At 37.8% G+C, this 25917-nt stretch overlaps 2 protein-coding genes and 1 long non-coding RNA gene across 3 annotated transcripts in view; 1 reads left to right on the top strand and 2 right to left on the bottom strand.

Annotated features, from left to right (window-relative positions):
- On the top strand, window positions 1-3724 carry LOC147841554 (uncharacterized). Its single transcript, XR_015504699.1, has 2 exons — window positions 1-1643; window positions 2521-3724. It is a non-coding gene; the product is annotated as an uncharacterized LOC147841554 (long non-coding RNA).
- A 527-nt stretch (window positions 3725-4251) lies between these two features.
- On the bottom strand, window positions 4252-8409 carry zgc:111868. Its single transcript, XM_087276906.1, has 3 exons — window positions 8306-8409; window positions 7260-7315; window positions 4252-7186 (listed from the first exon to the last, which is right to left on the bottom strand). Exons 1-3 carry the CDS (start codon window positions 8323-8325, stop codon window positions 4368-4370), a joined length of 2895 nt encoding a protein of 964 aa, XP_087133032.1. The 5' UTR covers window positions 8326-8409; the 3' UTR covers window positions 4252-4367.
- A 1268-nt stretch (window positions 8410-9677) lies between these two features.
- glrx3 (glutaredoxin 3) overlaps window positions 9678-25917 on the bottom strand; it is a 25530-nt gene continuing 9290 nt past the window's right edge. Inside the window, 8 exon segments of the mRNA NM_001005950.1 lie at window positions 9678-10104; window positions 11642-11734; window positions 13648-13687; window positions 13835-13887; window positions 16638-16695; window positions 16765-16826; window positions 17284-17456; window positions 23285-23486. Coding sequence (NP_001005950.1) covers window positions 10054-10104; window positions 11642-11734; window positions 13648-13687; window positions 13835-13887; window positions 16638-16695; window positions 16765-16826; window positions 17284-17456; window positions 23285-23486 — 732 coding nt within the window. The 3' untranslated portion in view covers window positions 9678-10053.

The raw sequence follows: 25917 nt of genomic DNA on the forward strand, positions 1-25917 counted from the left end.
GGAGTGTCGCTGGAATCAGACTCATGTTCTCCACTCCCCACAACCATCAGCGCAGCAGCAGCTCAGGATATTGCCTGGTCCCGGATATGGAATCCTTGGGATCATCACGTCGCTGGTCTTGGATCCAATCAGTGACTCCGCATAATCTGAGGACCTCGGGATGAGTATCCCCAGGTGAAAATAGAGAATAAAGAGAATAATTAGCGTAGCTGCTGTTCATAGTGTATATAAGCAAGATGCAGAAGCCTGTGTGGAACCCGCTAGGTGATGCATTGAGTGTATGCTTTACTAAACAGATAGGTCTTTAATCTAGTTTTGAACTGGGAGAGTGTGTCTGAGCCTCGGACGTTATCAGGAAGGCTATTCTAGAGTGTAGGAGCCATGAAAGAGAAGGCTCGACCTCCTTTACTTGATTTTGCTATTCTAGGTACTACCAGAAGCCCTGAAATTCTTAAGTAATCCAATTAAAATAAGACAGTAAACCTTGAGTGGAATTTGTTGCCATTATTTGAAATAATGAGGGACTGAGCATCTCCAGTGAGGAGAGAAAAATTAATTTTAGTGCCTACTTTTACAAGAAAATGGAAGTATTGATCTGTTCTACCCCTGTGATTTCTGCTGTTGAGTGTTTGAACAGGGATATTTATGCAGTCAGTCCCAAAGACAAACTAGCTGTGCAAGGTTGGAGAACAACCTTGTACAGCTGGTCGAATAGAAAGCAGGAGAAATTAGCAGGAAGGTGTGTTAAATAATTCTAAACTGAATCCAGTATGGGTGCCTGAAAGAGCAAGACGGAAAGGACGGAGTTGGTGCTCATTTGCTGACTGACTGCCCTCTCCTGGCCTTTCTGACAGAGGACTCAAACTGCATTTAATCTTTTCATGGCTTTAATGAGGCTCACTAAAAATGCTCGGAATGGAAACCAGGCAAGATCATACCCAGGTAACAAAGAATTCTGGCCCAGATTTGGCATAAAGCTGGCACAGCAGGCATTTGTCCGGCACTGGCATGCAGCATGTGGGCCATGGTTTGGCTGAGGTGGCACTCAAGTCTTAGGCCAGATCCCAAATTGGCCCAGATGTTTACATGTATATGTGGTCCACATAAGTTTGGTCTATCTCGATCCACATTTAAAATACATTTAAATTATTTTTGAGCAAAGAAAAAATTCTATCAATCAGGTCGCTTCAAGAAAAAGCACAGCCATAAAGCGAAATGCTTCATGGGTTTATAAAAAACATTGCAGTCATGACACCAACATTGCTGGCCTAGTTCAGGTCCAGTTATGTGTTAATTACTTGGCTGAGACTTGGCCCAGATATGGTCCATGTTTGCCGCTTGTATGGAAGCCAGACTTGGTCCAGTCATGTATCGTAATTCACTGCGGCATGTGGGCTAACCAAATGCTGATGGTGTGGGCCAGATCAGGGCCAGATAAATTTTGCTATGGGGGTATTCACCTGAAAAGTCTCCCACTCTCACAAATGATTTACAATTCAGAAAGAAGAAATATTAGTTTGAAGCTGTAAGATTCCATTCTATCAGCCCAACGATAAAAGGTCAAAGGTTAAATGCAATTGAGCCTTTTAAGCGCTTCTGAAAAGAATTGTTCTTTATTAGAATTTATCTATATTTGTTGTTATGTATTTGTTTTTTTTTTTGCTCTCTCTCGCTCTCTTCTCCTGTATGCTCTCATGTATTCTCAGGTTCCATTCATTGGTCCATTCAGCTGTCAGTCAATCCTCCCCGGTTACGTCACTCTTACGTCACATCCAATAAGCAAAGACCACCTGTGTTAAAAGAGTGCGCCAGACCACTCGCCTTCCCTTGCTTGCATTTTTCTCTTTCGCTGCTTTGTCATTTGTTTGTATTTATCGCGTGCGTTTAGAAATAACCCCGTCTAACTGTGTACTTTGTTGTTGCTTGTTTCTGTGTGCACGTTATCCGTCTGTTATTCGTACAGTGTTCTTAGTTTATCGTTGTTTACGAGGCTTGGACGAAGCGGACAGGTAAGAAGGTCACGTAACATACATATTGCAACACATAGGACTACTCTGCTGTCTAGTACACTAGGTTAGGGGCGAGCGCCACTCCTTGTACTTTTTGGAGAGTAGATAGTTAGGACTCGGAAGATCTTCGTGTGCTAATTATACTGTTTTTCACATAGTTAGTAAGCTAGATGCTTCTGGGAAGTTAGATTTAGTTTGGGTTTTGTTCTTTTCATTTCTTCAGCGCCGCCCGCGTCCCTTCTGCCAGCTCTCTTTTTTTTCCCGTCTTTATTTGTCTCAGTGTTGTATATATTGTAAATAGTATATTTTTGCCTTACTTACTTTTTCTTTATTTTTGATTAATTCGTTGTTGTTATTCACTTTGGGATTGTAAATAAAAGCACATTTTTTTTGGCATTACTTTGGTTGTCTTTCCACTCATTCACTGTTTATATAAATATATTTTAATTAAATAAATGTCAAACCCCACAACCCTAGACTAACATCAGGGGTTTGTAACATTTGTTTTCAGCTCAGAATTCAAAGACTCCATTTTTAAGTGACCATCTAATTTAGACTATTTCTAATCAGGAATGGGTCAAAATTTTCGTTTATGAATCAATTTAGTGTTTTGATTTATATCTGATCCCATACTCTTTAGTCACATTTTGATTAGGAACCCAATGCTGCACAGTTTTCATGCTTCTCACGGGCAGGATCTCAACATTCTGAAGTTAGTCAGAGGATGCAGAGTTAACTAATACCCAATTAAAACTGATTTATACTTCTGCGTCAAACGCATGCGTATGCTACGGTGCGGCCTACGCGTTGACGTAAAGCCCTTGCTGTCGCCCCATGGAGCGATTGATTACAAGTGTGGTCCAGTGAAGGAGCTCCAGATGGAGACTGTTGCTTTGGGTTTACCTTTTGGTTAAAGTTGCTGCACATGCGCCGGTTCCTGCCTCAAAATGAGCGAGTTTGAACCACTTGTACATTAAGCATTCACAAAAAACAAAACACCAGCAAAGAAACTCGACTCAGACGAACAAACACCTCACTGCCAACTAGCGTTTCAGAAGTGTTATTGCAGATCAACAGAAATGGGGCGCAGAAGTATGCATGCACCATGGGTCACAGCAATCACTTGACGCAGAAGTATAAACCAGGCTTTAGTCCAGTTGCCTCCTGATCACTCGTACTAAAAGTGTGGATAGTTTAGTCATTTACATACAACTTGCTAAATCAGAAATCTAACAGTCTCCAAGCTGAAGTGCTGACTGCTCGAGTCTTATGCCATTCATTCACAAATCATGAACACAGATCAAGGTAGCACCATCCTCCACAATCTACTAGACAAAAGCCTTTAGGAGAATTCAGAATCAACAAGGTTATTTATTTTCCAGATACAAGTGTATCATGCCAACTACAGAACAATAAAAGCCAATTTAAAAGAAAAAAAATGTACAATCATTCAAAGGTGAGTATAGATGGAAATCAAAATACTAAGCGTTGAGAGCTCTCTAGTACAGGCCAGTCTAGATAAAGGCTTGCAACTGCAACACATTTAAGCTTTTTTTTTAACCCTCTGAAAGCAAGAAATGGTTATTTTGTCCAAGTTATCCAGTTGGGGTTTAATCAAATGTTATCAAACAGTGAACATAACCTCATTACCAGTCAGAAAGTATTTATCAATACCGTTGAGAAGAAAAAAAAAAAAAAAAAAAAAAAAAAAAACACACTTGACTTCTCAGATTTTTTTTTAACATCATGGCACATTCAAGTTTAACTAAGCCCATCCGTACAATACCATAGGCATAACCAGTAAACCTGAAAAAGTCTCGAAAGCTATTCAAGGTCCAACACCATTTCTAAAGATTTAGTCAGTGTACTTAAAGGGGAAGAAAAAAAAACATGCCAGGGCCATAGAGAACACACTTCATTAGCCTTCATTTTCTGGATGTTAAAACAATTTAATAGCAGTTGTTTTAGAAATTAAATTTGTCAGGACATTTAAAAAAAAAAAAAAAAAAAAAAAAAAAAAAAAAAAAAAAAAAAAAAAAAAAAAGTCCATTACTCCTATAGGTGCACACATTAGTACATGGGTTCCAGCAAATGCAACTTGGGAGCAAGTTACTCTTAAGACACAGGAGCAGGTAAATATAAAAACCAGTGAAGGGGGGGGGGGGGGGGAGAAGGAGGGGAAAAAAAAAAAAAAAAAAAAAAAAAAAAAAAAAAAAAAAAAGGCAAATACCACAGAAGTTAGTTTATTTGAATTTATTGGTTATTTCACAGATGTCATCAACAGATCCCATTTAGTCCAATGAGCAGATGTACAGGATCACTCCACTAGCCCTTAACAGTTGTAAAAGTCTTGAAGAGCTAGTCTATAACCACAGCTTGGTTGTCAACAATAGGATTCAAGTTGGAGGAATCAAATATGGGGACAGCAGACTGTACAGAGACAAGACCTTGTGAAACTGCTTGGGCATTGGAGCCTACAGATGAAGCTACATATTTTATTGGGCGCTGAGCTAAAATAGACTGAGCAGCAGACATTGGGCTAGTGATTGAGCCTGAAGCAGCCTGAATGGGCTTTGAGGGTCTAAGCAGCGTACTGGATAAACTTGGGGTCTTATGAGAACTAGAGGTTGTACTCTCGACAAGAGGCAAGCTTAGGGCAGGCAGGACAGAAAACTGACTGGAACCTGAGGAGCTACTCTGGGTTACAGCTGTGCTAGGCAAGCCACTATATGCAATGCCTGCCTGTGGTGAGGCAAACTGGCCAGATAGCCTACCAGCATAAAAGCTTGGAGATGCAGCGTTAACTTGGGATACCACAGCACGAGAAGCCTCATAATCTGGTGACCAGCTAGTGGAGGAAGGTCGCCATTGTGTCGCTGGGCCACTGATAAGGAATTCCTGTTTTGAACCTTGGCTCTGTCTCAGGGGCAATTCCACATCCAGAGCAGTGGGGACATATTGGCTAGAGGTTTCCTGAAGCTTGATAAAGGTGCCATCGGTAGAGGGAGTTTTAAAGCCTTGAGACACCGTGCTGCCCTGTAGCACAGTACTTTGCAAGCTAGAGGAAGGCTGCAATATAGACAAAGATTCACTTGGGGTAGCCTGACTGTACATGAGAACTTCTTTAACAGCAGTTGGAGTATATACACCAGAGGTACCTTGAGGCTTGGGAGAGGTGCTACCAGAGAACCCACTAGGAAGAGTCAGAGAGCCACTCTGTACGGTGCCTGATGTCTGAAGCCCTTTTGACACTGTGACAAAGGGCTGAGGCCTTGAAGGTTGATTAATAGAGAGGGATGAGAAACCCTGAATTGCCTTACTAGACAGAAGCACTTTAGCAGAGGAGGTTGGAGCATTCAGACTCGTGCTCTGGGGTTGGGCAACAGAGCTGTAGGCAATTCCTTGTACAGGCACTGATTGGCTTGAAGCTGCTAGCTGACTGTCAACCCAGCCCTGAGAGCTTGATATATACTGGCTTGTAGATTCCATACCACTGGTAGACTTGCTTAAGGGTGATGCAGCAAGCTTGACATAAACAGAGGATCCAGGGGTATACTTATTTGATGTATCTTGAGACAGACTAGTCAAGCCACCAAGTGAGGTAAGGGTAGAGAAGCTAGTGGAAGGCTTGGAGCCTTGAGATGTGACACTCTGAGACCCAGTACTGGAAGACTGAAAACCAGATGACAAGCTAGAGGAAGGCTGCAATGGAGACTGAGATTCACTTGGGATGGCCTGACTGTACACCAGCACTTCTTCTAGAGCAGTAGGAACATACAGGCCAGGGGTACCTTGAGACTGGGTAGAAATGCTACCAAAGACACTAGGGGTTAGGAAGCTACCCTTTGTGGTTCCAGATGTCTGAAGTCCTTTTGACACAGCAGTGACAGAGGGCTGAGGCCTTGAAGGCTGATTAATAGAGAGGGGTGAGACGCTCTGAACTGCTTTAGACACGATCACTTTTGCAGAGGAGGTCTGAGCACTCTGACCTGTGGTACTCTGGGGTTGGGCAACAGAGCTGTAGGCAATTCCTTGAACAGGCACAGATTGACTAGAAGCTGGTAGCAGACGGTCAACCAAGCCCTGGGAGCTTGATATATACTGGATTGTAGACCCCAGACCACTGGTAGACTGGCTTACACTTAAGGGTGATGCAGCAACATGGACAGATGTACCTTGAGACTGGGGAGAAGTGCTACCAGGGAAACCACTTGGGGTCAGCGAGCTGCTCTGCATGGCACCAGAGGTCAGGAATCCTTGTAATGCCGTTGTGCCACTGGATTGAAAACCTTGAATCTTAGTAGGCTGCCACATAAGAGAAGATTGGCTTAGAGAAAGAGGCAAGCCACTCATAGTTACTTCACTAGACACAGGCACATTCACAGAGGAAGGTTTAGCATACTGGATTGTGGCAACTTGCGGCTGGACGACTGAGCTATAAGCAATTCCTTGTACAGGAACATACTGATTGGAAACTGCAAGTTTACTGTCAACCCTGCTCTGGGAGCTTAAGGTGTGCTTGCTGTTAGAATCTTGACCACTGGTAAACTGGATAACACCCATGGGTGAAGCAATGGCAGGCTTGGTATTTGCAGAGGACATCGGGGTGTTCTGACTTGAGGTACTTTGGGAGCTGACATTAGGAGAAACCGGCTTCGGGGAGCCTGATGAAGATCCAGGAGAACTAATTTTACACAAGGTTGACGGAATTTGATGGTCAAGACTGCTCCGGCTAGGAATCCATGAGGGGGAGAAGTCAAACTTCAAGAAAGAGCCTGTAGTAGAAGGACTAGAGGAACCTTGAGACTGAAAGGTCAAGCCACCAGAACTTCCACTTCCCATTGATGTTGAAGCAAGCAGTGAAGCTCCTTGCAGCTTAGATCCATCTGAAGCAGCAAAAGCATACTTCCTATTTGAACCCAATACATAGCTGCCTGAGGTCTGCAGATTTTGTGGTAGGACCAGGGAGGAAACCAAGGCACTTGGTGCACTTTGGGTAAGAGACATAGATTCAGAGGGACTAGATGGGCTGTTTCCAGCAAGCACAGAGACCACTTCTTCAGAAGGAATGCTCGCAGTTACTGGAACCTCCAATACAGAAGACTGGACAACCTGCGGTCCAAAGGATCCTTTGACAAACCAATTCTGTTGAGGCTGAACTTTCTGAGAAGACAAACCTGCATAACAAAACCATAAGTAAGAATAGCAGTTTTTTTTTATTTTTAGACTATCCATTCAGGTGACACTCACTTCTGTATGCAACAGCATGTTTCCAGCAGATCAAGATGATCAACAGTAAATGGACCCTACAAGAGGCAAAACAATACAAAGCAATGAAAATCAAACCACACTAAAATTAAACTTTGAAAACTGGACTATGTAATTTCAGATTTTTAGTGATTTGACAGTGCGCAAAGGCTTCACATCATGCATAAATTAATAAAAATAAATAATAGTAATAATAATAATAATAATAATAATAATAATAATAATAATAATAATAATAATAAAAAGCTCAGTGAAGCAATGTACCGGAGCTCGATTAGTTTTGCCATCACATGATCAGTGACGTCTGAATCTTTCGCGTAAACCCATGTGACTGCTTAAAATTGATTCAAAGGTTTAAACACCCTTTTTGTTAGTAAAGCGTGTAGCGAGAGATTAGGCGTAAATTACTAAGATTTTTACTGTTTCAAAGCACTGCACTGGTCCCAAATACTAATTATACAATTGTAACTTAAAGGAGAAAGGTTTAGAACCACTCAATGTATTAGCATATTTTACCACTCTTTAAAGAGAGCCACTGCATTTCATAGTATGGTGTTTAACAGACACCTCCTGGTAAGCACAGCCCAAAAGCATCACTCATAGCCTCCTCCTGGAGAATTCACCTCCCATACAGGAACTGCTGGTTCAATCTCCACTTGGAATGAGTGGGTGGGAGCAGGACTAGTTGTATGCGATAAAATGTAAATACCTTGGATTACTACAGTCAATGGTGTAAGGTAACATACCTGATTAAAAAAAAAAAAAAGTAATGTTTACATTTGTGTTGTATTACTACAGTAATTAGTTAGTCAGATGTAAACATTTGACATTGCAACAATGCTATCCCACACTTTAACTAAGAGGTTCTCGTCAAGCTCTGATTTAAAAAGCTTCAAGAAACAAACCCTTTTCCAGCACACTTGGCACTTAACTGGTTTAAAATGAGTCATTTCACCATCACTAAGAATTTCTGTGATGCTCCTCTGACAATCAACATTGTAAAAGAACAATAGATAAATTGAACTCACCTAATTTGCCCCAGGTCCATAGTCAAAAATGCATCAACAAGACTGCTTAACCAAGAGGAAATCCAGAACCATCAAGCCAAAATCAGCTACAAATCTATGTATACACCAACAAAGTAGCATTTGTCTTTTATAGGCCTGTCTGACCAATGAACTCACATATCCAATTCCATAAAATGCTGTTCACCTGTTGGAAACTTGATGATTGAACTTGCCAAGACAATTAAACACAATCACCTGTCACCAATAACAGCTACACACTACATCATGCCTCCAACAGGAAGCATGTTAATGTGATTACTAGTACAATTAGAAAATCGCAAACTACTGTCGCATGTGTGAATTAAAAACCTAATTTCTGTATTCATACATGTAAATGATACTTGTTATAGTTCAGGTTTAGACAAAGGAAATACATATTTACCGCAAAAATGACACACAAGCAGATCTTTTAAACGTTCATTCTGGATACAGTACACTTTTCTTTTAACTTACAAGTGCAATTATGTAGATATTCATTTCACATGCATATCTGTAATTTATTCTCCATTCAAGTGTTGCCTGGTGAACAGTTTGTGTACCTGTGGTGATTATGCATGACTATAAACAGCCGTTACCATATGTTAGTTCATGCATCAATGAATATTTAAGTGCGTCATTGTCGGGAGATGTGTTGAAATGTTTAAAAGGTTTCCTCAGCACAACCATCAGGTTATCATGGGAGAACTGCAATTACATAGAACCACAGGTGTGTGTGAGACAGACATAACGGCCATTCAACAGACTCGGCTCAAAGCCAGATGAGGTGTGGGTTGACTTTCCCCCGACCAACGGCTGATTAATATTTATGGATCTTTAATCACAATAAGGAAGTTCATCCTGTCCCCAAGAGCTTGGCAGAGTCACTCTGTCTGAAAAGCTGAAGGATCACATTAATTAAAGCAAGTGGACCTGATTGTGAAAGGTACATCCATCATTCCTGTGCTCATTAAAGGGGTCACATAACCAAGATAAAAAATTCAAATAAAGGTGGTAGGAATTGGCCTAATCTAACAACCTGCAATTAAAAGCAGTAGAGTGAGCTCAATAATGAGGGCACATGTTCACGTTTTGCATGCCGAATCATAGGCTCTTAATGAAAAAGACATTAAAGAAAAAATATTTACATCAAGGCTTAATTTACACATGATATTAATAGGATGTTCCATCAGAATTGGTTGCCACACATACCACATTTAGACGTAATCAAAAAAAAACAACTATAGCATAAATGAAAATGCATTATAGAAGCAGTGAAGGACTGCCTACTTAACGCAATCACTGCATCAAAATGAGCTGCAATTTTCTAAAATGCCCATACACATACATGCAAGACTTGGATTTTGCCCAGTGCCATTTTTATTGAAATTGCATGCAATGGAAAGGGACATTCTCATTCTAAAAGCATTTGATTGGGCAGCAATTTCATATTTCAGACGCATGTGCATTTAATTCTGTCTCAGCTGAACACTCAGACCACAAGAGAAAGATGTAAATGTCAGATGTGAACATGGTCTAAAATAGGTTTAGAAAGGAATCCATTTTATTCAATGCTTGAATTAACAGCAAAAGTTGAACATTGTTTATGAAAAGTTGTGATTTCAAAATAAAATGCTAAATTGGATGGAATAAGTCTAACGCGAGTCCTCCAGTCCTGAGGTTAGATGTGCAGGTTACACAGCGATCCACTTGTTGTTCAGTGCTGGAATAGTTCAGTTTTCCCCTTTCAACACAGACACCAGCTCACCGCCTTCTAATAGCTCCTGTTTAAATACACAAACACATTTCCAATCAGTAAAAAATATCTTTACCTGGAGGAATGATCCATCAATAATAAAAAAGAACAAATATTTAAGTGCAAAGAGTGGGGTATATGCACAGCCAGTGTTTCTTCCCATACTGATAATCTTCCAGTGAACAATTAATGTGACTTTTTTTAATTTTATATGGTCCCTTTTACAGCATCGATGCTGTGATGTACCTAAAATGCAATCAGTTAAAAAGACTTCAGCATTAATTTAGTCGGTCAAGCACCGCCAGGATCAGCAGGCAAGCACAGAATTCCATTGAAAATACTGGGATAAAATAAATGTCCATATTTTAAAGGCATGGCTTGGAAAATTTTTAATTTAATGCAGTGTTTCTTTTACAATATGATACCCACTTTATGTCGGACATCAATCAGGCAGTGAAGACTGTTGATTTTTTAAGAAAACAGACCTTAAACGCACTGATTTAATAATGCCATAGAGTTTACCGGAAGCTTTTGACCCAGGTTACTGCAAATTAAAAGTCTGTCTGCATACTTCTGCATTTACCCTATTTTGTATTAATAATAAAAATATCTAAATTATATATAATAATATATATATATATATATATAATATTACTTGGTTGAATATCGGCTACAATGAAACCTAACGTAATGCCTATGTCTAAAATAAAAACTAAAATATTTAGTACATTTAGGTTTAGAGATGGTAACTGCAATGTTTTTTCTGCCCTCTACTGGAAAAAAAAACTACTGCAGGATATTTTTTAATTAAAAAAAATTAATTAAAATAAAAATAAAAAATAAAAAAGGTCTGCCATCATTTACTCTACCCTTAATTTAAATCATGATCCAAAACCTCTAAGAATTTTCTGAAAATGTTGGAAACTTGTGACCACTGACCTCCATAGTATTTGTTTTTCTTATTTTGGAAGACAATGGTTGTTTTTTCCCCCCAACATATCATCAAAATATCATGTGTTCAACAGAGAAAGCTGAACTTTCTAACTTTATAACCACTTGAGGGTGAGCAAATTACATTATTCTGGCGAACTACCCCTTTAAGCAAGGAAGAATTGTACAGATAAAAAAATATTAGTTTCTTAAACACCAAAAACGACCTATTATTTAGTGCCTAGACAATAATTTTTTAAGTACCAAATTTGTATTAAATTACTAAAGCATTAGAATGATTTGTGAAGGATCAAGTGATGCTGAAGACTGGAGAAATGAATTAATAACAGTATTGTACACTACAACTGTTTTTGCTGTATATTTGAATTATTATACAATATGCAGCCTTGTTAAAGCTGAAAGGTAGTGCAAACCAGATTTAGTTTTAACATTTGAAAAGCCCTTCAAATCTATAAAAATCACCACTCTAAAACCAACATTCCTTAAAAGCCGAATCATAATTAATGCTACATTATTTTTAAACATTATTTTCCTAACTATGGGTTTTATGTGACAATCAGGTACAAGTATACAGATGTAAAAACAACTAATGACTTTCATTTGATTTATTTCACCTTCACAATATCCAGTCCTCCGATTAGATCTCCTTTAACGTACAGCTGTGGGAACGTTGGCCAGTTGGAGTACGTCTTCAGTCCTTGTCTTACCTGTGGACACAATCAAAAATTGCAAAACACACCAACAAAAATAACTATTCACAAAAATAACTTCATTTTTGTTAGAGGTGTAATAGTATGCATATTCTGTCTTGAACAAATAAGGTGTTCTAACAATACACGTGTGGAGGTTTCATAAGTCAAAATCGATTCTTAAAATCACAAGACTGGTCTTTTAGTTTATAGTTTTAATTGAAGCATGAGCACTTTCACTAGACTCACAGCATTTCTTTCAATATTTGCACTGTATTAGCCTTTTATTTGTTAAAGACAACTTTATTAGGGGCTGAGCACCGGTGGAGCATAGGCCCTATTGGAATTGACCATTTCTTCTTCTCGTCTAAAATGAATAGCATTTTTGAGGAGTTAAACATGCTTGAAAACTCACAAAAGTATGCATGCTCCAGAAGTCACGAAAATCTATCACGTTCCTGACCTGAACACATTAAACCTGCTGACAGAAGGGCTTGGCATAAATCTGTGATTTTCTCAAGATTTTTTTTTATATATATCAGCTTAAATTATTATTGTCCACTGTTCTCTATCATCCTAAGGCCACCTAAGTAATAGTAACTAGGGATTGGAATTGGACATTACCTTTTTTCAGGACTCGAATATATATAAATATATACAGTTGAAGTAAGAGTTATTAGCATCCCTAGGATTTTTTTTCTTTTTTATATTTCCCAATTGATGTTAAGCAGAGCAAGGAAATTTTTACAGTATGTCTGATAAAAAAAAGATTTTTCTGGAGAAAGTCTTATTTGTTTTATTTTGGCTAGAATAAAAGCAGCTTTTTAATTTTTAAAAAACATTTTAGGGTCCAAATTATTAGCCTCTTTCAGCTATTTTTTCAATAGTCTACAGAACAAACCATCCTTATACAATAACTTGCCTAATAATTATATATATATATATATATATATATATATATATATATATATATATATATATATACACACATACATATATACATACATATATATACATACATACACACACACATATCTATAGTTTTTAACACATCTATAGTTTTGCGGTGGCACAGAGTTAGATGCTATTGGTTAAATGCAAGCAAAGTAGAACACGAAAGCAGCTTGAAGCGGAAAGCGCAAGCATGTCTGTGGTCTGGAGGAATTATAAAGTTGATAACAACAACATTGCCATAGCAAACTCTGATATGTAAACTTGGGATTGTATTATTAATGTATTATAAATGTATCAGTTTGGGTTTCAATAGATAATTAAAATCAAATGACTTGGACTCAAGGGCAAAAAACCTTGATTGGGACATCCCTAATAATAATAATAATAATAATAATAATAATAATAATAATAGAACTAGACGTTAAAAGTATTGCAAATAATCTTATACCTGTTTAGTTTACTTCTATGTCTTTATTTTAAATGCATCTGTAATAAAAATTTGTTAACTATGAAATCTAAAGGGTGAATTATTAGATTTCATCAGCAAATTAGAGTAGCATAGTTTAAATTATTATATTTAAATATAAACTGCTTAACGTCCAATTTACAAATCTGGAAAATACTTTTATGAGTGTTTATTATAGTATCTAAATCCATTGCAATAGATTTAATTTTATTATTATTTTAATAATGTACAAGTAGGTTGCAGCACAAGCTGAAATAGATTTTAAAGCCGCACTTAGTTCAATAAGCCGTGGTTTAATAAATGCAACTGAATGTTTTTCCCTGATGTGAAACAAAACAACACAAAGTATGACTTCAAAATCAATGTATGTACTGATTTCTTCTGATTTAGAAAATTTTATATAGTGAACAGAACATAAAATAATGATTTACACGTAATTTCAGTCTTAGTATATATAGAGATAACTAGCTTTTGTCTTTGCAAATATAAGCTTCAAAAAGAAGCAACCCACCTCTTCATCTTCCAATATGTCAAACGTATCATATTCAACCCTGAAAGGTTAATAAAAAAAACATCTGTTACTTTAATAACACACATTTACACTTTCAAGAATCCATGAATGTTAATAAAATCCAGTAAAAGGAGCTTTCAGTCTTTGTTAAACTGTACTGCATGTGGAATGGTGAAAAGTCTCTCACCCCGTGTTGTTCATTATTTCAAGTATCTGACGGCTGAATCCACATTTGGCAGCCTGAGTATTCACAAAGACATGAGTTAAGAGGGTGAAAAAAAACACACACACGCTACAACGGTTTCATATCATGAAAGGCTGCAGTGAAGAGAAAGGCTGCGCTTGAAAGCCAATCAGAGGAAGCAAGTTTTTAACTCCGCCAAAAACACACGCAGACTAGTGGAAAAAGCTCAAAGAATGGAGTACATGAGACGCGAGCGGCTCCTCTGGGCCCAAACCAAACTTTCATTTAGAAACTTACAACTACAAGCACCTACAAAAGAGATTGTGAAGTGCTTCTCAATAACTACTGGAGAAAGAGGAGTTGATAGAAGAGAGAGAGAGAGAGAGAGAGAGAGAGAGAGAGAGAGAGAGAGAGAGAGAGAGAGAGAGAAGCCGGTCGGAGAGATCTCATGGGGAAACACTTTAAACTACTGCAAAGAACGTCTCTTTCATGTGTGAGTGTTAAAGATCAATACAGTTATGAGGAGAGAGGTGAGGGGTCTTTCTCCTCCATTAGAGAAGGACAATGCAGGTCTATCAGTGCTGGAGACGCCTGACATCGATTTCTACAGCCTGCATTTCTCTTACAGTATGTTAGAGGAACAGTTCATACAAAAATAAAGATCATTTTGTTGTTATTTACTCAGCTTGAAAGGGATATCTCCCCAACACATAGTATTATAAGCTATTCTGTTTTTATAGCCAGTCAGTCATGTGGGTTGGAATTGACTTAAAGGGATAGTTCATCTAAAAATGAAAATATACTCACTATTTATTCTCCCTCGAGTGGTTGTAGACCTTTTAAGAGTTTCATTTTTCTGATGAACACTAAAGAAGATATTAAAAAAATGTTAAATACATGCAACCACTGACTTGCATAGTCAATGGTTACAGGTTTCCAGAATTTTTTTAAATATCTTCTTTCGTGTTCAACAGAACAAATAAACTCAAAGAGGTTTTGAACAAACGAAGGGTAAGTACATATTTAATTTTGGGAGAAAAATCCCTTAAAGGGCACCTATTTTACCCCTTTTACAAGATGTAAGATAAGCCTTTGTTTTCTCCAGAATGTGTCTGTAATGGTTGATCTCAAAATACCTATTAGATTATTTATTATAGTCGCCAGAATCTGCAACATTTTGGTGTCTGAGTTCAGTGTAGCTGTATTTGTAGCCTGTGGCTTTAAATGCAAAGGAACTGCTTCTACTCATGCTTTACATTAGATAAACAGCAGTCAGTGATGGAGACAGACTCAGATGAAGCTGAAATACAGCTAATTAGTCAAAAATACCAAGTAAGTTTATTTGATGTATTTGTGGTGGAGTTTATTCAAGCCTTTCTGAAATGTTGAGTCTCACACAAATAATGCTAATTTAAAGTAATTTCAAACACACATTGCTGACTGGCTATAAAAGTAGAATTATTCACTAATATTCTATATTAAATTTTTTATGTAAATAATAATTAGATTTTTTTGTAAATAATATAATATAAAATATATTAATATAACATTCCATAATAATAGTTTACTTTACATATACTATTATATGCTATATATGTCCTGTTTACTTTGAAATGCATTTTTAAATGTGTTAAATAAAATGAAAATAAAAATAATTTAAAATAGTAGTAATAATATTAATAATAATAAAAAAAATTTCCAGTGTTGGGTTGCGACTGGAAGGCCATGCGCTGGATAAAACATATGCTGGATAAGTTGGTGGTTCATTCCGCTGTGGTGACCCCGGATTAATAAAGGGACTAAGCCGAAAAGAAAATGAATGAATAAATAATACAATAAAACAATAATAAATTTCAAAAAGCTATAAAAAAATATTGAAATATTTTTTTCAGTAAATCACAATACACAACACATAATAATGCTGATGCAACAAAAATAAGATTTTTTAGGTTAATGTTAAATATATGCATCCATATAATGTTCGATATTAATAATATTACATAATATTTTAAAATAAAAATAGAAAATAATTGTAAAAATTTCAATAGAATGAAATAAATTGATCCAAAATATTAATACAATTATCACATTATGCAATATATGGTTTAAACGACACAATTATAGTAACATAATAATGCTTACTATGGTATTTGTGCATAATGATGATGCAACAAAATTATGTATTTCTAAGTTAATATTAAATAAACAAATCCTTATAATGTTTGATAATAATCATATTACACAATATTTTATAATAAAAATAGTAAATAACAATTGTAAAAATGTAAATAAAACAAATTAAATTTATTCAAAATAATAATACAATTATTAAATTATGCATTATAAAGTATAAATGACACAATAATAGTAACATAACAATGCTTACTATGGTATTTGTGCAATTTGATCAATAATATTTGTAATGTCTTTTAAGATGCTCTTTGTCAGCTGAAAGATGTAGGTCATCAACTAACTATCCAATGATAAACAGTTATTAATCCATCCTAACAAATTATATGTTAAGAAATAAAACTGAACAAAAGAATATAAAAAATTGGGTCATTTCTTCACTTAAAGCTAAAGTGTCTATAGAAACCCCCTAAAACATATTTAATGGCTTTTTTTATGAAATGTCATATCGTCATGACATTGCTGAATGCAAAAAAAAAAAATCCCTTTGATTTGACAAAGTTGAACATTATTTTTTATCTTTGAGGGCGCCATCCCATAAAAAAAGCCCAGCTTTCTCCTCTCTGAGCTTTAAAGGGAAAAGAAGAGATGTGAAGGAGAAAAGGAGTTCACCCACCTCTTTATTGCCTTTCATGAAGAGCATGACGGGTGATTTATTGATTAGAGATTTCAGCCTGTCAGAAGAGAGAATGTTTAAACGCGTCCAGCCGTACAGAAGCGAGTCTGCATGTATCTGTCTTTACCTGTTTTCCAGAGAGACGGTCTTGGGGAAAGTATTCTCAAGTTCACCAGACTCGACCAGCTCCTGTGGAGGATAGAAAACATCTCAGAATCCCGGCTCCCTTTCAACTCGACACACTCACAAACACACACTTCTTTCATAAGTAACGGCTCCCTGCTGAGGTATTTTACCTCTCTGTAAAGGTAAATTCAGGATCTTAATGAGGACGGGCCTGGAGGACTCCTGAGAGGAGAGCGCGGGAGGAAAGAGGATGGATGCTAGCTAATCTAGCCCTCCTCTCTCAGCAGGGGCGCTCGGCTTGCTTTAAGCAGAATGAGCTCGCTGGGAATGTAGAGCAACGTACAGCTAATAACAGCTAGCCGAGAACACACACGCCGTCAAACGTACTGAAACTCCAACGCTTAACATGATACACATGGGATGGAATGTAAAACATCAAGCGAAGAAATTTGTGTTGGGGAGAGAGAGACAAAATACACTGTGCATTGATACTCGCAATCGATATTGTTTGAGTTTTCACCTTTACAATGTCCAATCCGCCGATGAGCTCTCCGCTGACGTAGACCTGTGGGTAAGTGGGCCAGTTGGAGTAGGTTTTGAGTCCCTGTCTGACCTCTTCGTCTGAGAGGATATCGAAACTGCTGTACTGCACATTGTGGTCTTTCAAAATCTGAATAATTTGACGACTAAAACCTGCAAACAAATAATGAAACAAATAAACCAACACCTGTTATATTTTAAGTGCCACTACAAAGACAAAATAAAACCACTTGTGATTGGTCAGTGCAAATATTTATTTTATATTTTAAGTGTCACTACAAATACAAAAATAAAACCATTTTTGATTGGTCAGTGCAAATTAGAGCTGCACGATATTGGGAAAAACTAACATTGCAAATTTTTAATTCAATGCGATATATATATTGCTATATGAATGCAGTTTCACCAGATGACTTAAATGGCTTGTAAAGAATTCAAAATTTTAGATCGATTTGGATGATTGTGTAGGGGAGCATATCTGCATTAAGTAGAATTTAAAAAATGACAAGCATACAACCACAGACTGTAAAATTTATGGATGTAGTATCCGTGACGTCACCCATAGGTTTCTGAAGAGCGCAAAAGAAGCCACAAGTAGGCGTGGCCAACCGTCGATATTTTGTTCGCGCGTTATCGCACTCACGGCGGGATACCAAACAAGGGCAAAGAGGCGGAGAGTGAGCGGAGCTACAGACACCTGCTGGCACTACTTCCAAACACTTCCGATATAGTCTGTGTTAGTTAATGCAAGACCATTGATGAAATCTAGCATAACACTGTATGATAGCTTTTCAGATGACTGTTCTACAGTCTACATCTAATCAATATGTCAGATTCTGGAGTACATTACAGCTCTAAAGAACATTATAAATGATCTTAAATAAAACAAATACATTTATAGAGATGGTATATAAGTATATAACTTTACTCACATGGGAAACGGAGGCCACGTGAATGGTTTGTGAGCACAATTAAGTGCACACAGCATCCCATATCATCTGATAATTGTAGGAAATAATCCCAAAAGGAAACTGACTGTGTAAAGCCACATAAAACACAACAAAAATATGATGAATATGCCAAAATCAGTGGCTAATCTGCCAGATTCAGCTGAGGTGACGTGACGGCGACAGCAAGACCTAGCTGTCAATCAATTGGCCGCGCCCTTAATTATGCAAACTTAATATAACCTAATATAAAGGAAACTGATGAGTTCACCCCCTCACAGTTGACATGAAGGGTAATATTAGCTTTATGAACCAAAATCGTTCTTTGTACCAGGCTATAAACACCTTTTTTTCTGCTGTAAAGTTGGCCATTTTAACAATGGGCTCAATTGAAATGTTCTCTATTATGGAGCCAGGACTGGCGGATTTTCGATGAATTGCAGTTTCAGTTACTTCCGTATTGGCCTCTCTGAGGGAGAGACTTTAACTAAGTGTCAGCTGCAGCAGTTAGGAGATTTTTTGATGAACGCCCCAGCGACGGAGAGTTCTCATTAAAGGATTCTGCTTTGAAGATACCCGAAAAATCCTCCTGGTTTGTCTTTTCTTTAAATTCATAATGTCACTACAATGCAATGTTATTGTCATGTCATTGTTAAACTACTATAGTTTGCATTCATTTTAATTTATTTCATTTTAGGTTAATAACTTTGCAATTTTGTTGCATTTAAAGCAGTTTTTAATTTAAAAAAAGGTCAATATTAGCCTTTTAAGTCATATTTTTTTCAATAGTCTACAGAACAAACCACTGTTATACAATGACTTGCCTAACTACCCTAACTTGCCTATTTAACCTAGTTAACCCTTGAAATTTCACTTTAAGCTGAATACTAGTGTCTTGAAAAATATCTAGTCAAATATTATTTGCTGTCATCATGGCAAAGATAAAATAAATCAGTTATTAGGAATTCGTTATTAAAACTATTATGCTATTGTTTAATGGTTAAATATTATTGTGGTGTATAATATAATCTATTAATTTAACAAAAGATTATATCTATGTGTTTGACAGATGTCGTTTATAACAATTATTACTAAATTGTTTATTTTTAGATAGCACACAATATCAAGCGAAGCTGGAAACAGAGTCAGAGAATTAAATTCTAGATTCCTGAATTTTAAACAGCAGCTCTGTTCACATGAGACGACTGTAAGCCAAAAATGAGCAGATAAAAGAGAGAGAGAGAGAGAGAGAGAGAGAGATTAGATGGGAGGAGACAAAGACAACAAGACGCAAGAGAAACGGCGCACAAGGAGGAGGAGTGAGCTGCAGAAAGCAGCAAGATCAGGAGAGAAAGAGAGATAGATGTACAAGGTGATGTGTAGAGTCTGTGTAGCCCCTGCAGTAAAACACCCATCTTCATCTTGTGTGGCTCATGAGGGAATTCATTATAAAACAGCTCCAGGCGCCTCACTTGTGCTTATGCATTTGCTGGTATATTAGCTCGACTCTATCAGAGCGGGCAAACAGGCGGGCAGCTGCTTTCTCTGGCTCCGGGCGAACTCCACCAGACATGCTGCATTGATTGCCGAGTTCTTTTCCCCCCTCAATGCCTGCACCTACAGGGGCCGAAGACCGACCGCTCGCTCTGGCCGACTCCGCTCCAGGAGAGGGGCGATGCTAGAGCCTCATTCCTCTTTTGAAGGACAGCCCACTCAGAGCCAGGAAGGCTGAGAGATCTGAATTGATGTACGGACCCTTAACCTTTTAATTTGACATGCATAGCTGTGTTAGAGTTAGTGTTAGCCGAGCACTTGATCATTTGCCGTATTGGAACGAAAGAGCGCGGTTTCGTTCAGAACCCAATGCACGCCACCGACAGGCATGGCTCGCTCTCTGTGCATTATTTCTCCATTTGGATATCAGCCAAGCGAATGAGAACATCAATAAGTTCCAACATTATAATAACTCCGAGCCGGACCGACCCACTGACACCTAGCGTGGCTTCAAATAACATCAGCAACAGGTTTCGGGCTCAGAGACGAAGCAGCGTAAACTCGGAGGATCTTCTATTAATAAAGTAGAGCTGGAGGAGCTGGCAGCCGTTAAAAGCCCAACATCACGTTTGAGATTAGAGTTCAATATGGTTTTTATTTTGATCTCAGGATGGCAAACGCCAGCCTTCCCCCAGACTTTCCTCTTCGCGCAGCCAAAACGTCAAGCGCTAAACTGCGCCTCAGTCCATGACGAAATATGCACTTTGAACCATCAAAAGTATTTTGTTTTGAATGGGTGAAATTAATAGGAGGATGTTTTCCAACGCTGAGCCACGCATCTTTGACATGAGGAGGAAGTGTTAGGAAGAAGGAAAACGCATGCCAGAAAATCAGCAAATCAAACAGAAATCAGCGAGATCAAACTGACAGCCTGGAGTCAAATATAAAAGTACAGAGTAAAGCACGGTTATGTTATTAAGTTGTCACTGTGAAGATTTAACGAGCAGTACTTGGATGTAAAAAGGCAGATCATGTTGCTCATTTGGAGTAACTGATTACCAGCCAATGGTTAACAGAAGTGGCCTTGTGTCAGCATCAAAATCTATAAGCAGCCTTGTAAAAATGATTTTAAATCTAATCTTAAGACGCTCTGTTCAGTGAATGAGCCCTGTGTTACATCTAACTGATTGCACTGTATTCTTCTCCACTTTAAAAATTAAACTTTAATCAGCTTGATTAGTTTTGATGCCATTTCTAGTATTTCTTAGGCTTTTGTTGTGACTATTTTATGATTCTCTTTTATCCTTTTTATGAAAAAGAACTCTGAATTACAATCGATTATGAAATCTGCTATATAACTGAACAGATCATGTCTATTTGAGGGAATTTTAAATAAACATAAATCTTTTTACAGACTGTGATGACGCATTTTACCACCATACATAATTATACATATATGCAGCGGTTCCTGTTCACCACTTTATGTAGATATTTGGCTTAAATTATTACAAGTTTTATTTTAGAGTGCGGGTATATGAAGGTTATGTGAATATATACATATAGTTTAATAATTTTGGGCATTGACTGGTGCTCTTTTATGCTGTGTTGACACCAGATGCGGAAGAAGCATCAAGCGTGAGTGATTTACATGTTAAGTCAATGCAAAGGTGCAAATAGACAACCTGCGGCACAATACCGCTGAATGGCACGGCGCGATTAACGAGAATGTTGCAAAGCAAACGGCACAATACTCGCAAAGAGCATGCCGGGATAGGCCGCGTTAACCAATTAGAAGCTTGCACTTGTGGGGGCGTGACTATGACGTAGCGCCTGTTGATGGTGTCCTGGGGGTAAATCCTCCTGCACACACAGACAACAGTTCATTAAACTGGGCTCGGCTTAGTCAGAAACACCGCTGAAGGCTTCCATCATCCAGGTTAAGTTTTTAGAGGAGTTTATGAGCTCACAGAGCTGGGTGCACCTCTGAAATCTAGTGGACTCTAAGTGAAAGGCTTATCAGCCTTCATAAAGCCCATAAACACAGTTATTTTCTCAGCAACAAATCAGAGTAAAGTGATGTAGTAAGTAAACAAGATTGATGGCCGGTTGTAATTTCGCTACATTTCTCAAATATTTGCAAATTATAATATTTAGATTATTAGGCATATTTGTAGAAGCAAATTCTTCTGTGGTATGCGACAATTACTGTGATAATGGTATTAAATGCTGCTTTTGTCTACACTTTGTGACCGTTGGAAGTTCAGTTCAGAATCCCACTAGGGACGCTTATAATAACCGATTAACTGTTACCTGAATGATGCGTTTTTAACCAATTAATGGCATCAGTTAAATGATAAAAAAATATAATATATTTTTTTAAAGTTTGGCTGCATAAGGGGCCAATCACAGTGAACATACTTTTTTGTGTTAAAAGGGGAATCTTTTGGATGGTTTACTAACGGCTGCGAGCGTTTTGTGGCGCCTTGCGTGCCTCGCGTATTTACCATTGCGCGCTGTGTGGTCGCAGTTGAAAAAAGTCAACTCTGAGCAGAAAAAGTCTTTTTCATTCTTTAAATCAAATGAAAGCAGAGGCGGGGTTTCTGTTGTTTAATGCATATTTTCCGTGTAGCGATCAATTTGAGGTAGCCTGCTATTTTTATTTGACGAAGAAAAAAAACTATGATTAGACAAACAGCATATGCTGGTTCTTAAAAAGAATTCAGTCAGGGATTTCGTTTGTAATTTAAGCGAAAAAATATCTAGGGCTGGGCTATTTATTTTGTTCTTTTTATTTAGTTTATTCTGTTTTTCATGCTGTTGGAAAATGCTGCAGATGCTAAAAGATGTGCTGTTGCACTGAATGCTGTTGTTCACATGTTAAAATAAATCAGTATTTTATAAATGCAATATGTAATGTGTCAGACACAAAATAGACATGTCAATTATTTTTTTTCATCAAATAATGATTTATATTAATCTGACCAGTTAACCTTTTGTATTCAGTTAACGGGCAGAGGTTGTCTGTTGGCAAAATTAACCAAATTGAGCATCCCTAAATCACACATACAGACAATTCATATTCAACATAAATGACGATTATCAATAAACTGATGTTCAAACTAAGTGGAGATTCTTAATGCGTTTACAGTCCAAAAAAATGTCCATGGTTTATCCATAGCTGTAATTTGCTCATTATATTTTATGCATGATTCACTTTCCTATATAATCTCCTTACACAATCCAAATTAATATTTTCTTTTCAAAATAGATATAAACAATAGTTTTTTAGCAATATATAATCACAAAAACTAAATATCACAACGTCAGGTTTTACAATATCATGCATCCCTACCTTAGACATAGTGGCAACGGCAAACATGCCACTTCTTAACTCAAAACTCATGAATAAATGCACTTCCCTCTCCATCCTGTTGATGCAACCTTGATTTGTCTCACTCTATCGCCAACGGTTGCTCTAAGTAAACCCCTGACCCATGTTAATTTATGCGAGTGTATATACGTGTGTGTGTGTGTGTTTACCACAGCGAGGCTCCTGGGGCGATCCCTTCATGAAGAGCATGCAGGGTGCGGCGTTGATCAGCCTCTTCAGTCTCTGGTTGAGATCCTCTTTAGGGACGTCCCCCGCCCCGACAGCTCCGCCCCCACCGGACCCCAGCCGTTGCACCTTATTGGTCAGCTCAGGGGCATGCGCACCATCCAACCTGTCAATCTTCTCACCGCCCTAAGGGTTGTCGGTAAACAAATAAATAAATAAATAAAAACACTCAGGAGTGAGTAGTGATAGATTGAGAGGGAGGGAGAGAAAAAAAACAGCATTAATTTTTTAGGATGCTTGCCAGTTTGTTTAGATTGTTTGCAGGGAGAGAGAGAAAACAGGCCGCGGGCTCTCCTGGTTCTTTGACGTGTTACGCCAAGAGAGGGAAAGTCTTGCCAAGCCGTGTGTTTGTTTAACCTCCGATTATTTCTCAGTTGCTTGATTCTAACACGAGGAGATTTTGCAGCTCACATTACTTGATCGTTAAACTCAACCTTCCCAACAGGCTCTGTTTTTTCTAACCTTGCCTCCCTCTGCTAAATAAACACAAAACACTATCACAGCATATACCTAACGTAAATAAAAGCTGCGTGTACAGGAGAACCTAGACGCAATCTGGCACTAGTCAGCATACTATATGAAGCAAAAAGAGCTGTGTGATTAGTTCAATTTATGCTATAATAAAATAAAAGAACATAATTTAATTTAAAACTGATCACACATACATACATATATATATATACAGGGCTCGAAATTGCGACCATTTTGGTCGCATATGCGCCCGAAAATTAATCTATGCGACCTCATAATATATTTTGGCGCATTAGTGCAACTGCAGATAATGGTTGTAGTGCGACCTGTTTTGATTTTTTGTAAAAACGTGCTGAATCGCTCTTCCCTGCCGCTATATTGGTTCATATTAGCTGTCAATCACTCAAGGTATTAAAAGTCGGTCATAAAAGCTTCTTCCCTGTCATCTGACAGCGGAGTCAGATGACAGGGAAGGAGCTTTTATGACCGTGGGAAAAAAAGAGTAAAGAGTAAAAACTTAAAGCACACAGGTTTGCAAACCCCACCTAAAGTTGAGGCGCAGATAAGAGCGATCATGACGCGTCACGTGGTGAATAATGATCCGCCAGCTGAGAACAATCGAGTACGCGCTTCTTGGAGAAGGCGCCCGAATCTCCATGCGTTGCATTCACTGCGTGTTCAGCGCAAATGTCCGCTAAAAGTCAAATCTAATACTGTACATACCATCGCCAAAGAAGCTCGCCTTTACTAAATTTACACTGAAACTGCGGCTCATAACAAACAGCGGTATATCACCGGTTGTCATTGCAAGAATCCTGCTCTGCCTGCTCATAAATGGGGTCGGCTGACTCGCCAGCTTTCCACTAACACAGAAACATGAAGATCAGCTCAGACTGAACCTTTAAATTGACACAAACTGAAACCAAAACTTTTGAAGAGTGATAGAAGTAAGACTTTACTTACTTCCTTTTGTCTATTTTTTTTTTTAGGTGTATATTATTTTTTTATTTAGTTACTGATGACTGTTTTGCAGCTTTCATCATTGAATTGAATGATTTATTATAATCTTTTGTTTGTTTTGTAGCAGATATATTATTTATTAAATTGACTTCTATATATATACAGCAGTACTAAATAAATTTTTCTTACTGCAATGCTTCATTTTTGTTTGATGCAAACTATACAATTATTTTTCATAAAGTAACAGACTTTTTATAGCAGATAACCTACATTCATGCACATTCAAGGCAGTATCATAATGAGAAATGTAATTCATTGTTACTATTATTGTCATTTTCATCATCATTAATATTCTATAGCCTAATTATTAGACATTCATTTTGGAATTATTGCACACAAATATCAATGTCATCTCAGCATTAGATAGTTGTTTCTGGTTTTTGCCAGTCCTTTTGATGTTGTTTTAAAATACAATAAATCCCTTAAAAAACAATTTGCAGCGGTGCTCAATCATTTTTGGTGGATGCTCCTAAATTTTTTCTGGTGCTCCTAAATTTTTTTTGGTGCTCCTAAATATTTGAAGTTGGGAGCACCGGTGCTACCAAGTAAAAAAGTTAATTTCGAGCCCTGTATATATATATATAAATATATAATTTTTGCTGAACAGTCTTGAACCGTGTTGGGGGTAAAGGCTGATTTATACTTCTGCGTCAAACGTACGCGTATGCTATGGCGCAGCCAAAGTGTCAACGCATAGCCCTACGCCGTGGCAAAAAATCGAACTACACGTCGCAACGACCCGTTGCGCAAGCTCTGTGATTAGTCGGCTTGGTAGCACTGACAAGTCTGGGCGGGACCGAGAGCCGCACAAGCGGCACGAGCCCGATGGAGCAAGTGTTTACAAGTGTGGAGTCCCGTAAAGAACAAAGTTTTGTTTTGTGTTTACCTGATGGTTAAAGTTATTGCATGTTCTCCGGTTCCTGCCTCAAAATGAGCGAGTTTGAGCTGCTCGTAAATCCCGGAAGCGTTTAGAAAGAACAAAACAGCAGCGAAGAAACTAGACACAGAGACACATTAACACCTCACTGCCAACTAGCGTTTTGAAAGTGTTAATGCAGCCCAACAG

Source organism: Danio rerio, chromosome 12 (assembly GCF_052040795.2).
Source record: "Danio rerio strain M-AB ecotype USA chromosome 12, GRCz13ab, whole genome shotgun sequence".
NCBI classification, from domain to species: Eukaryota; Metazoa; Chordata; class Actinopteri; order Cypriniformes; family Danionidae; genus Danio; species Danio rerio.

Excerpts from the sequence above, each read along its gene's own strand:
- zgc:111868 (XM_087276906.1), bottom strand. The coding sequence starts at position 8,325 with ATGGACCTGGGGCAAATTAG. Across the intron at positions 7,316-8,305 it reads ATGGACCTGGGGCAAATTAG|GGTCCATTTACTGTTGATCA; the intron begins GTGAGTTCAATT and ends TGCCTCTTGTAG. Across the intron at positions 7,187-7,259 it reads ACATGCTGTTGCATACAGAA|GTTTGTCTTCTCAGAAAGTT; the intron begins GTGAGTGTCACC and ends TTTGTTATGCAG.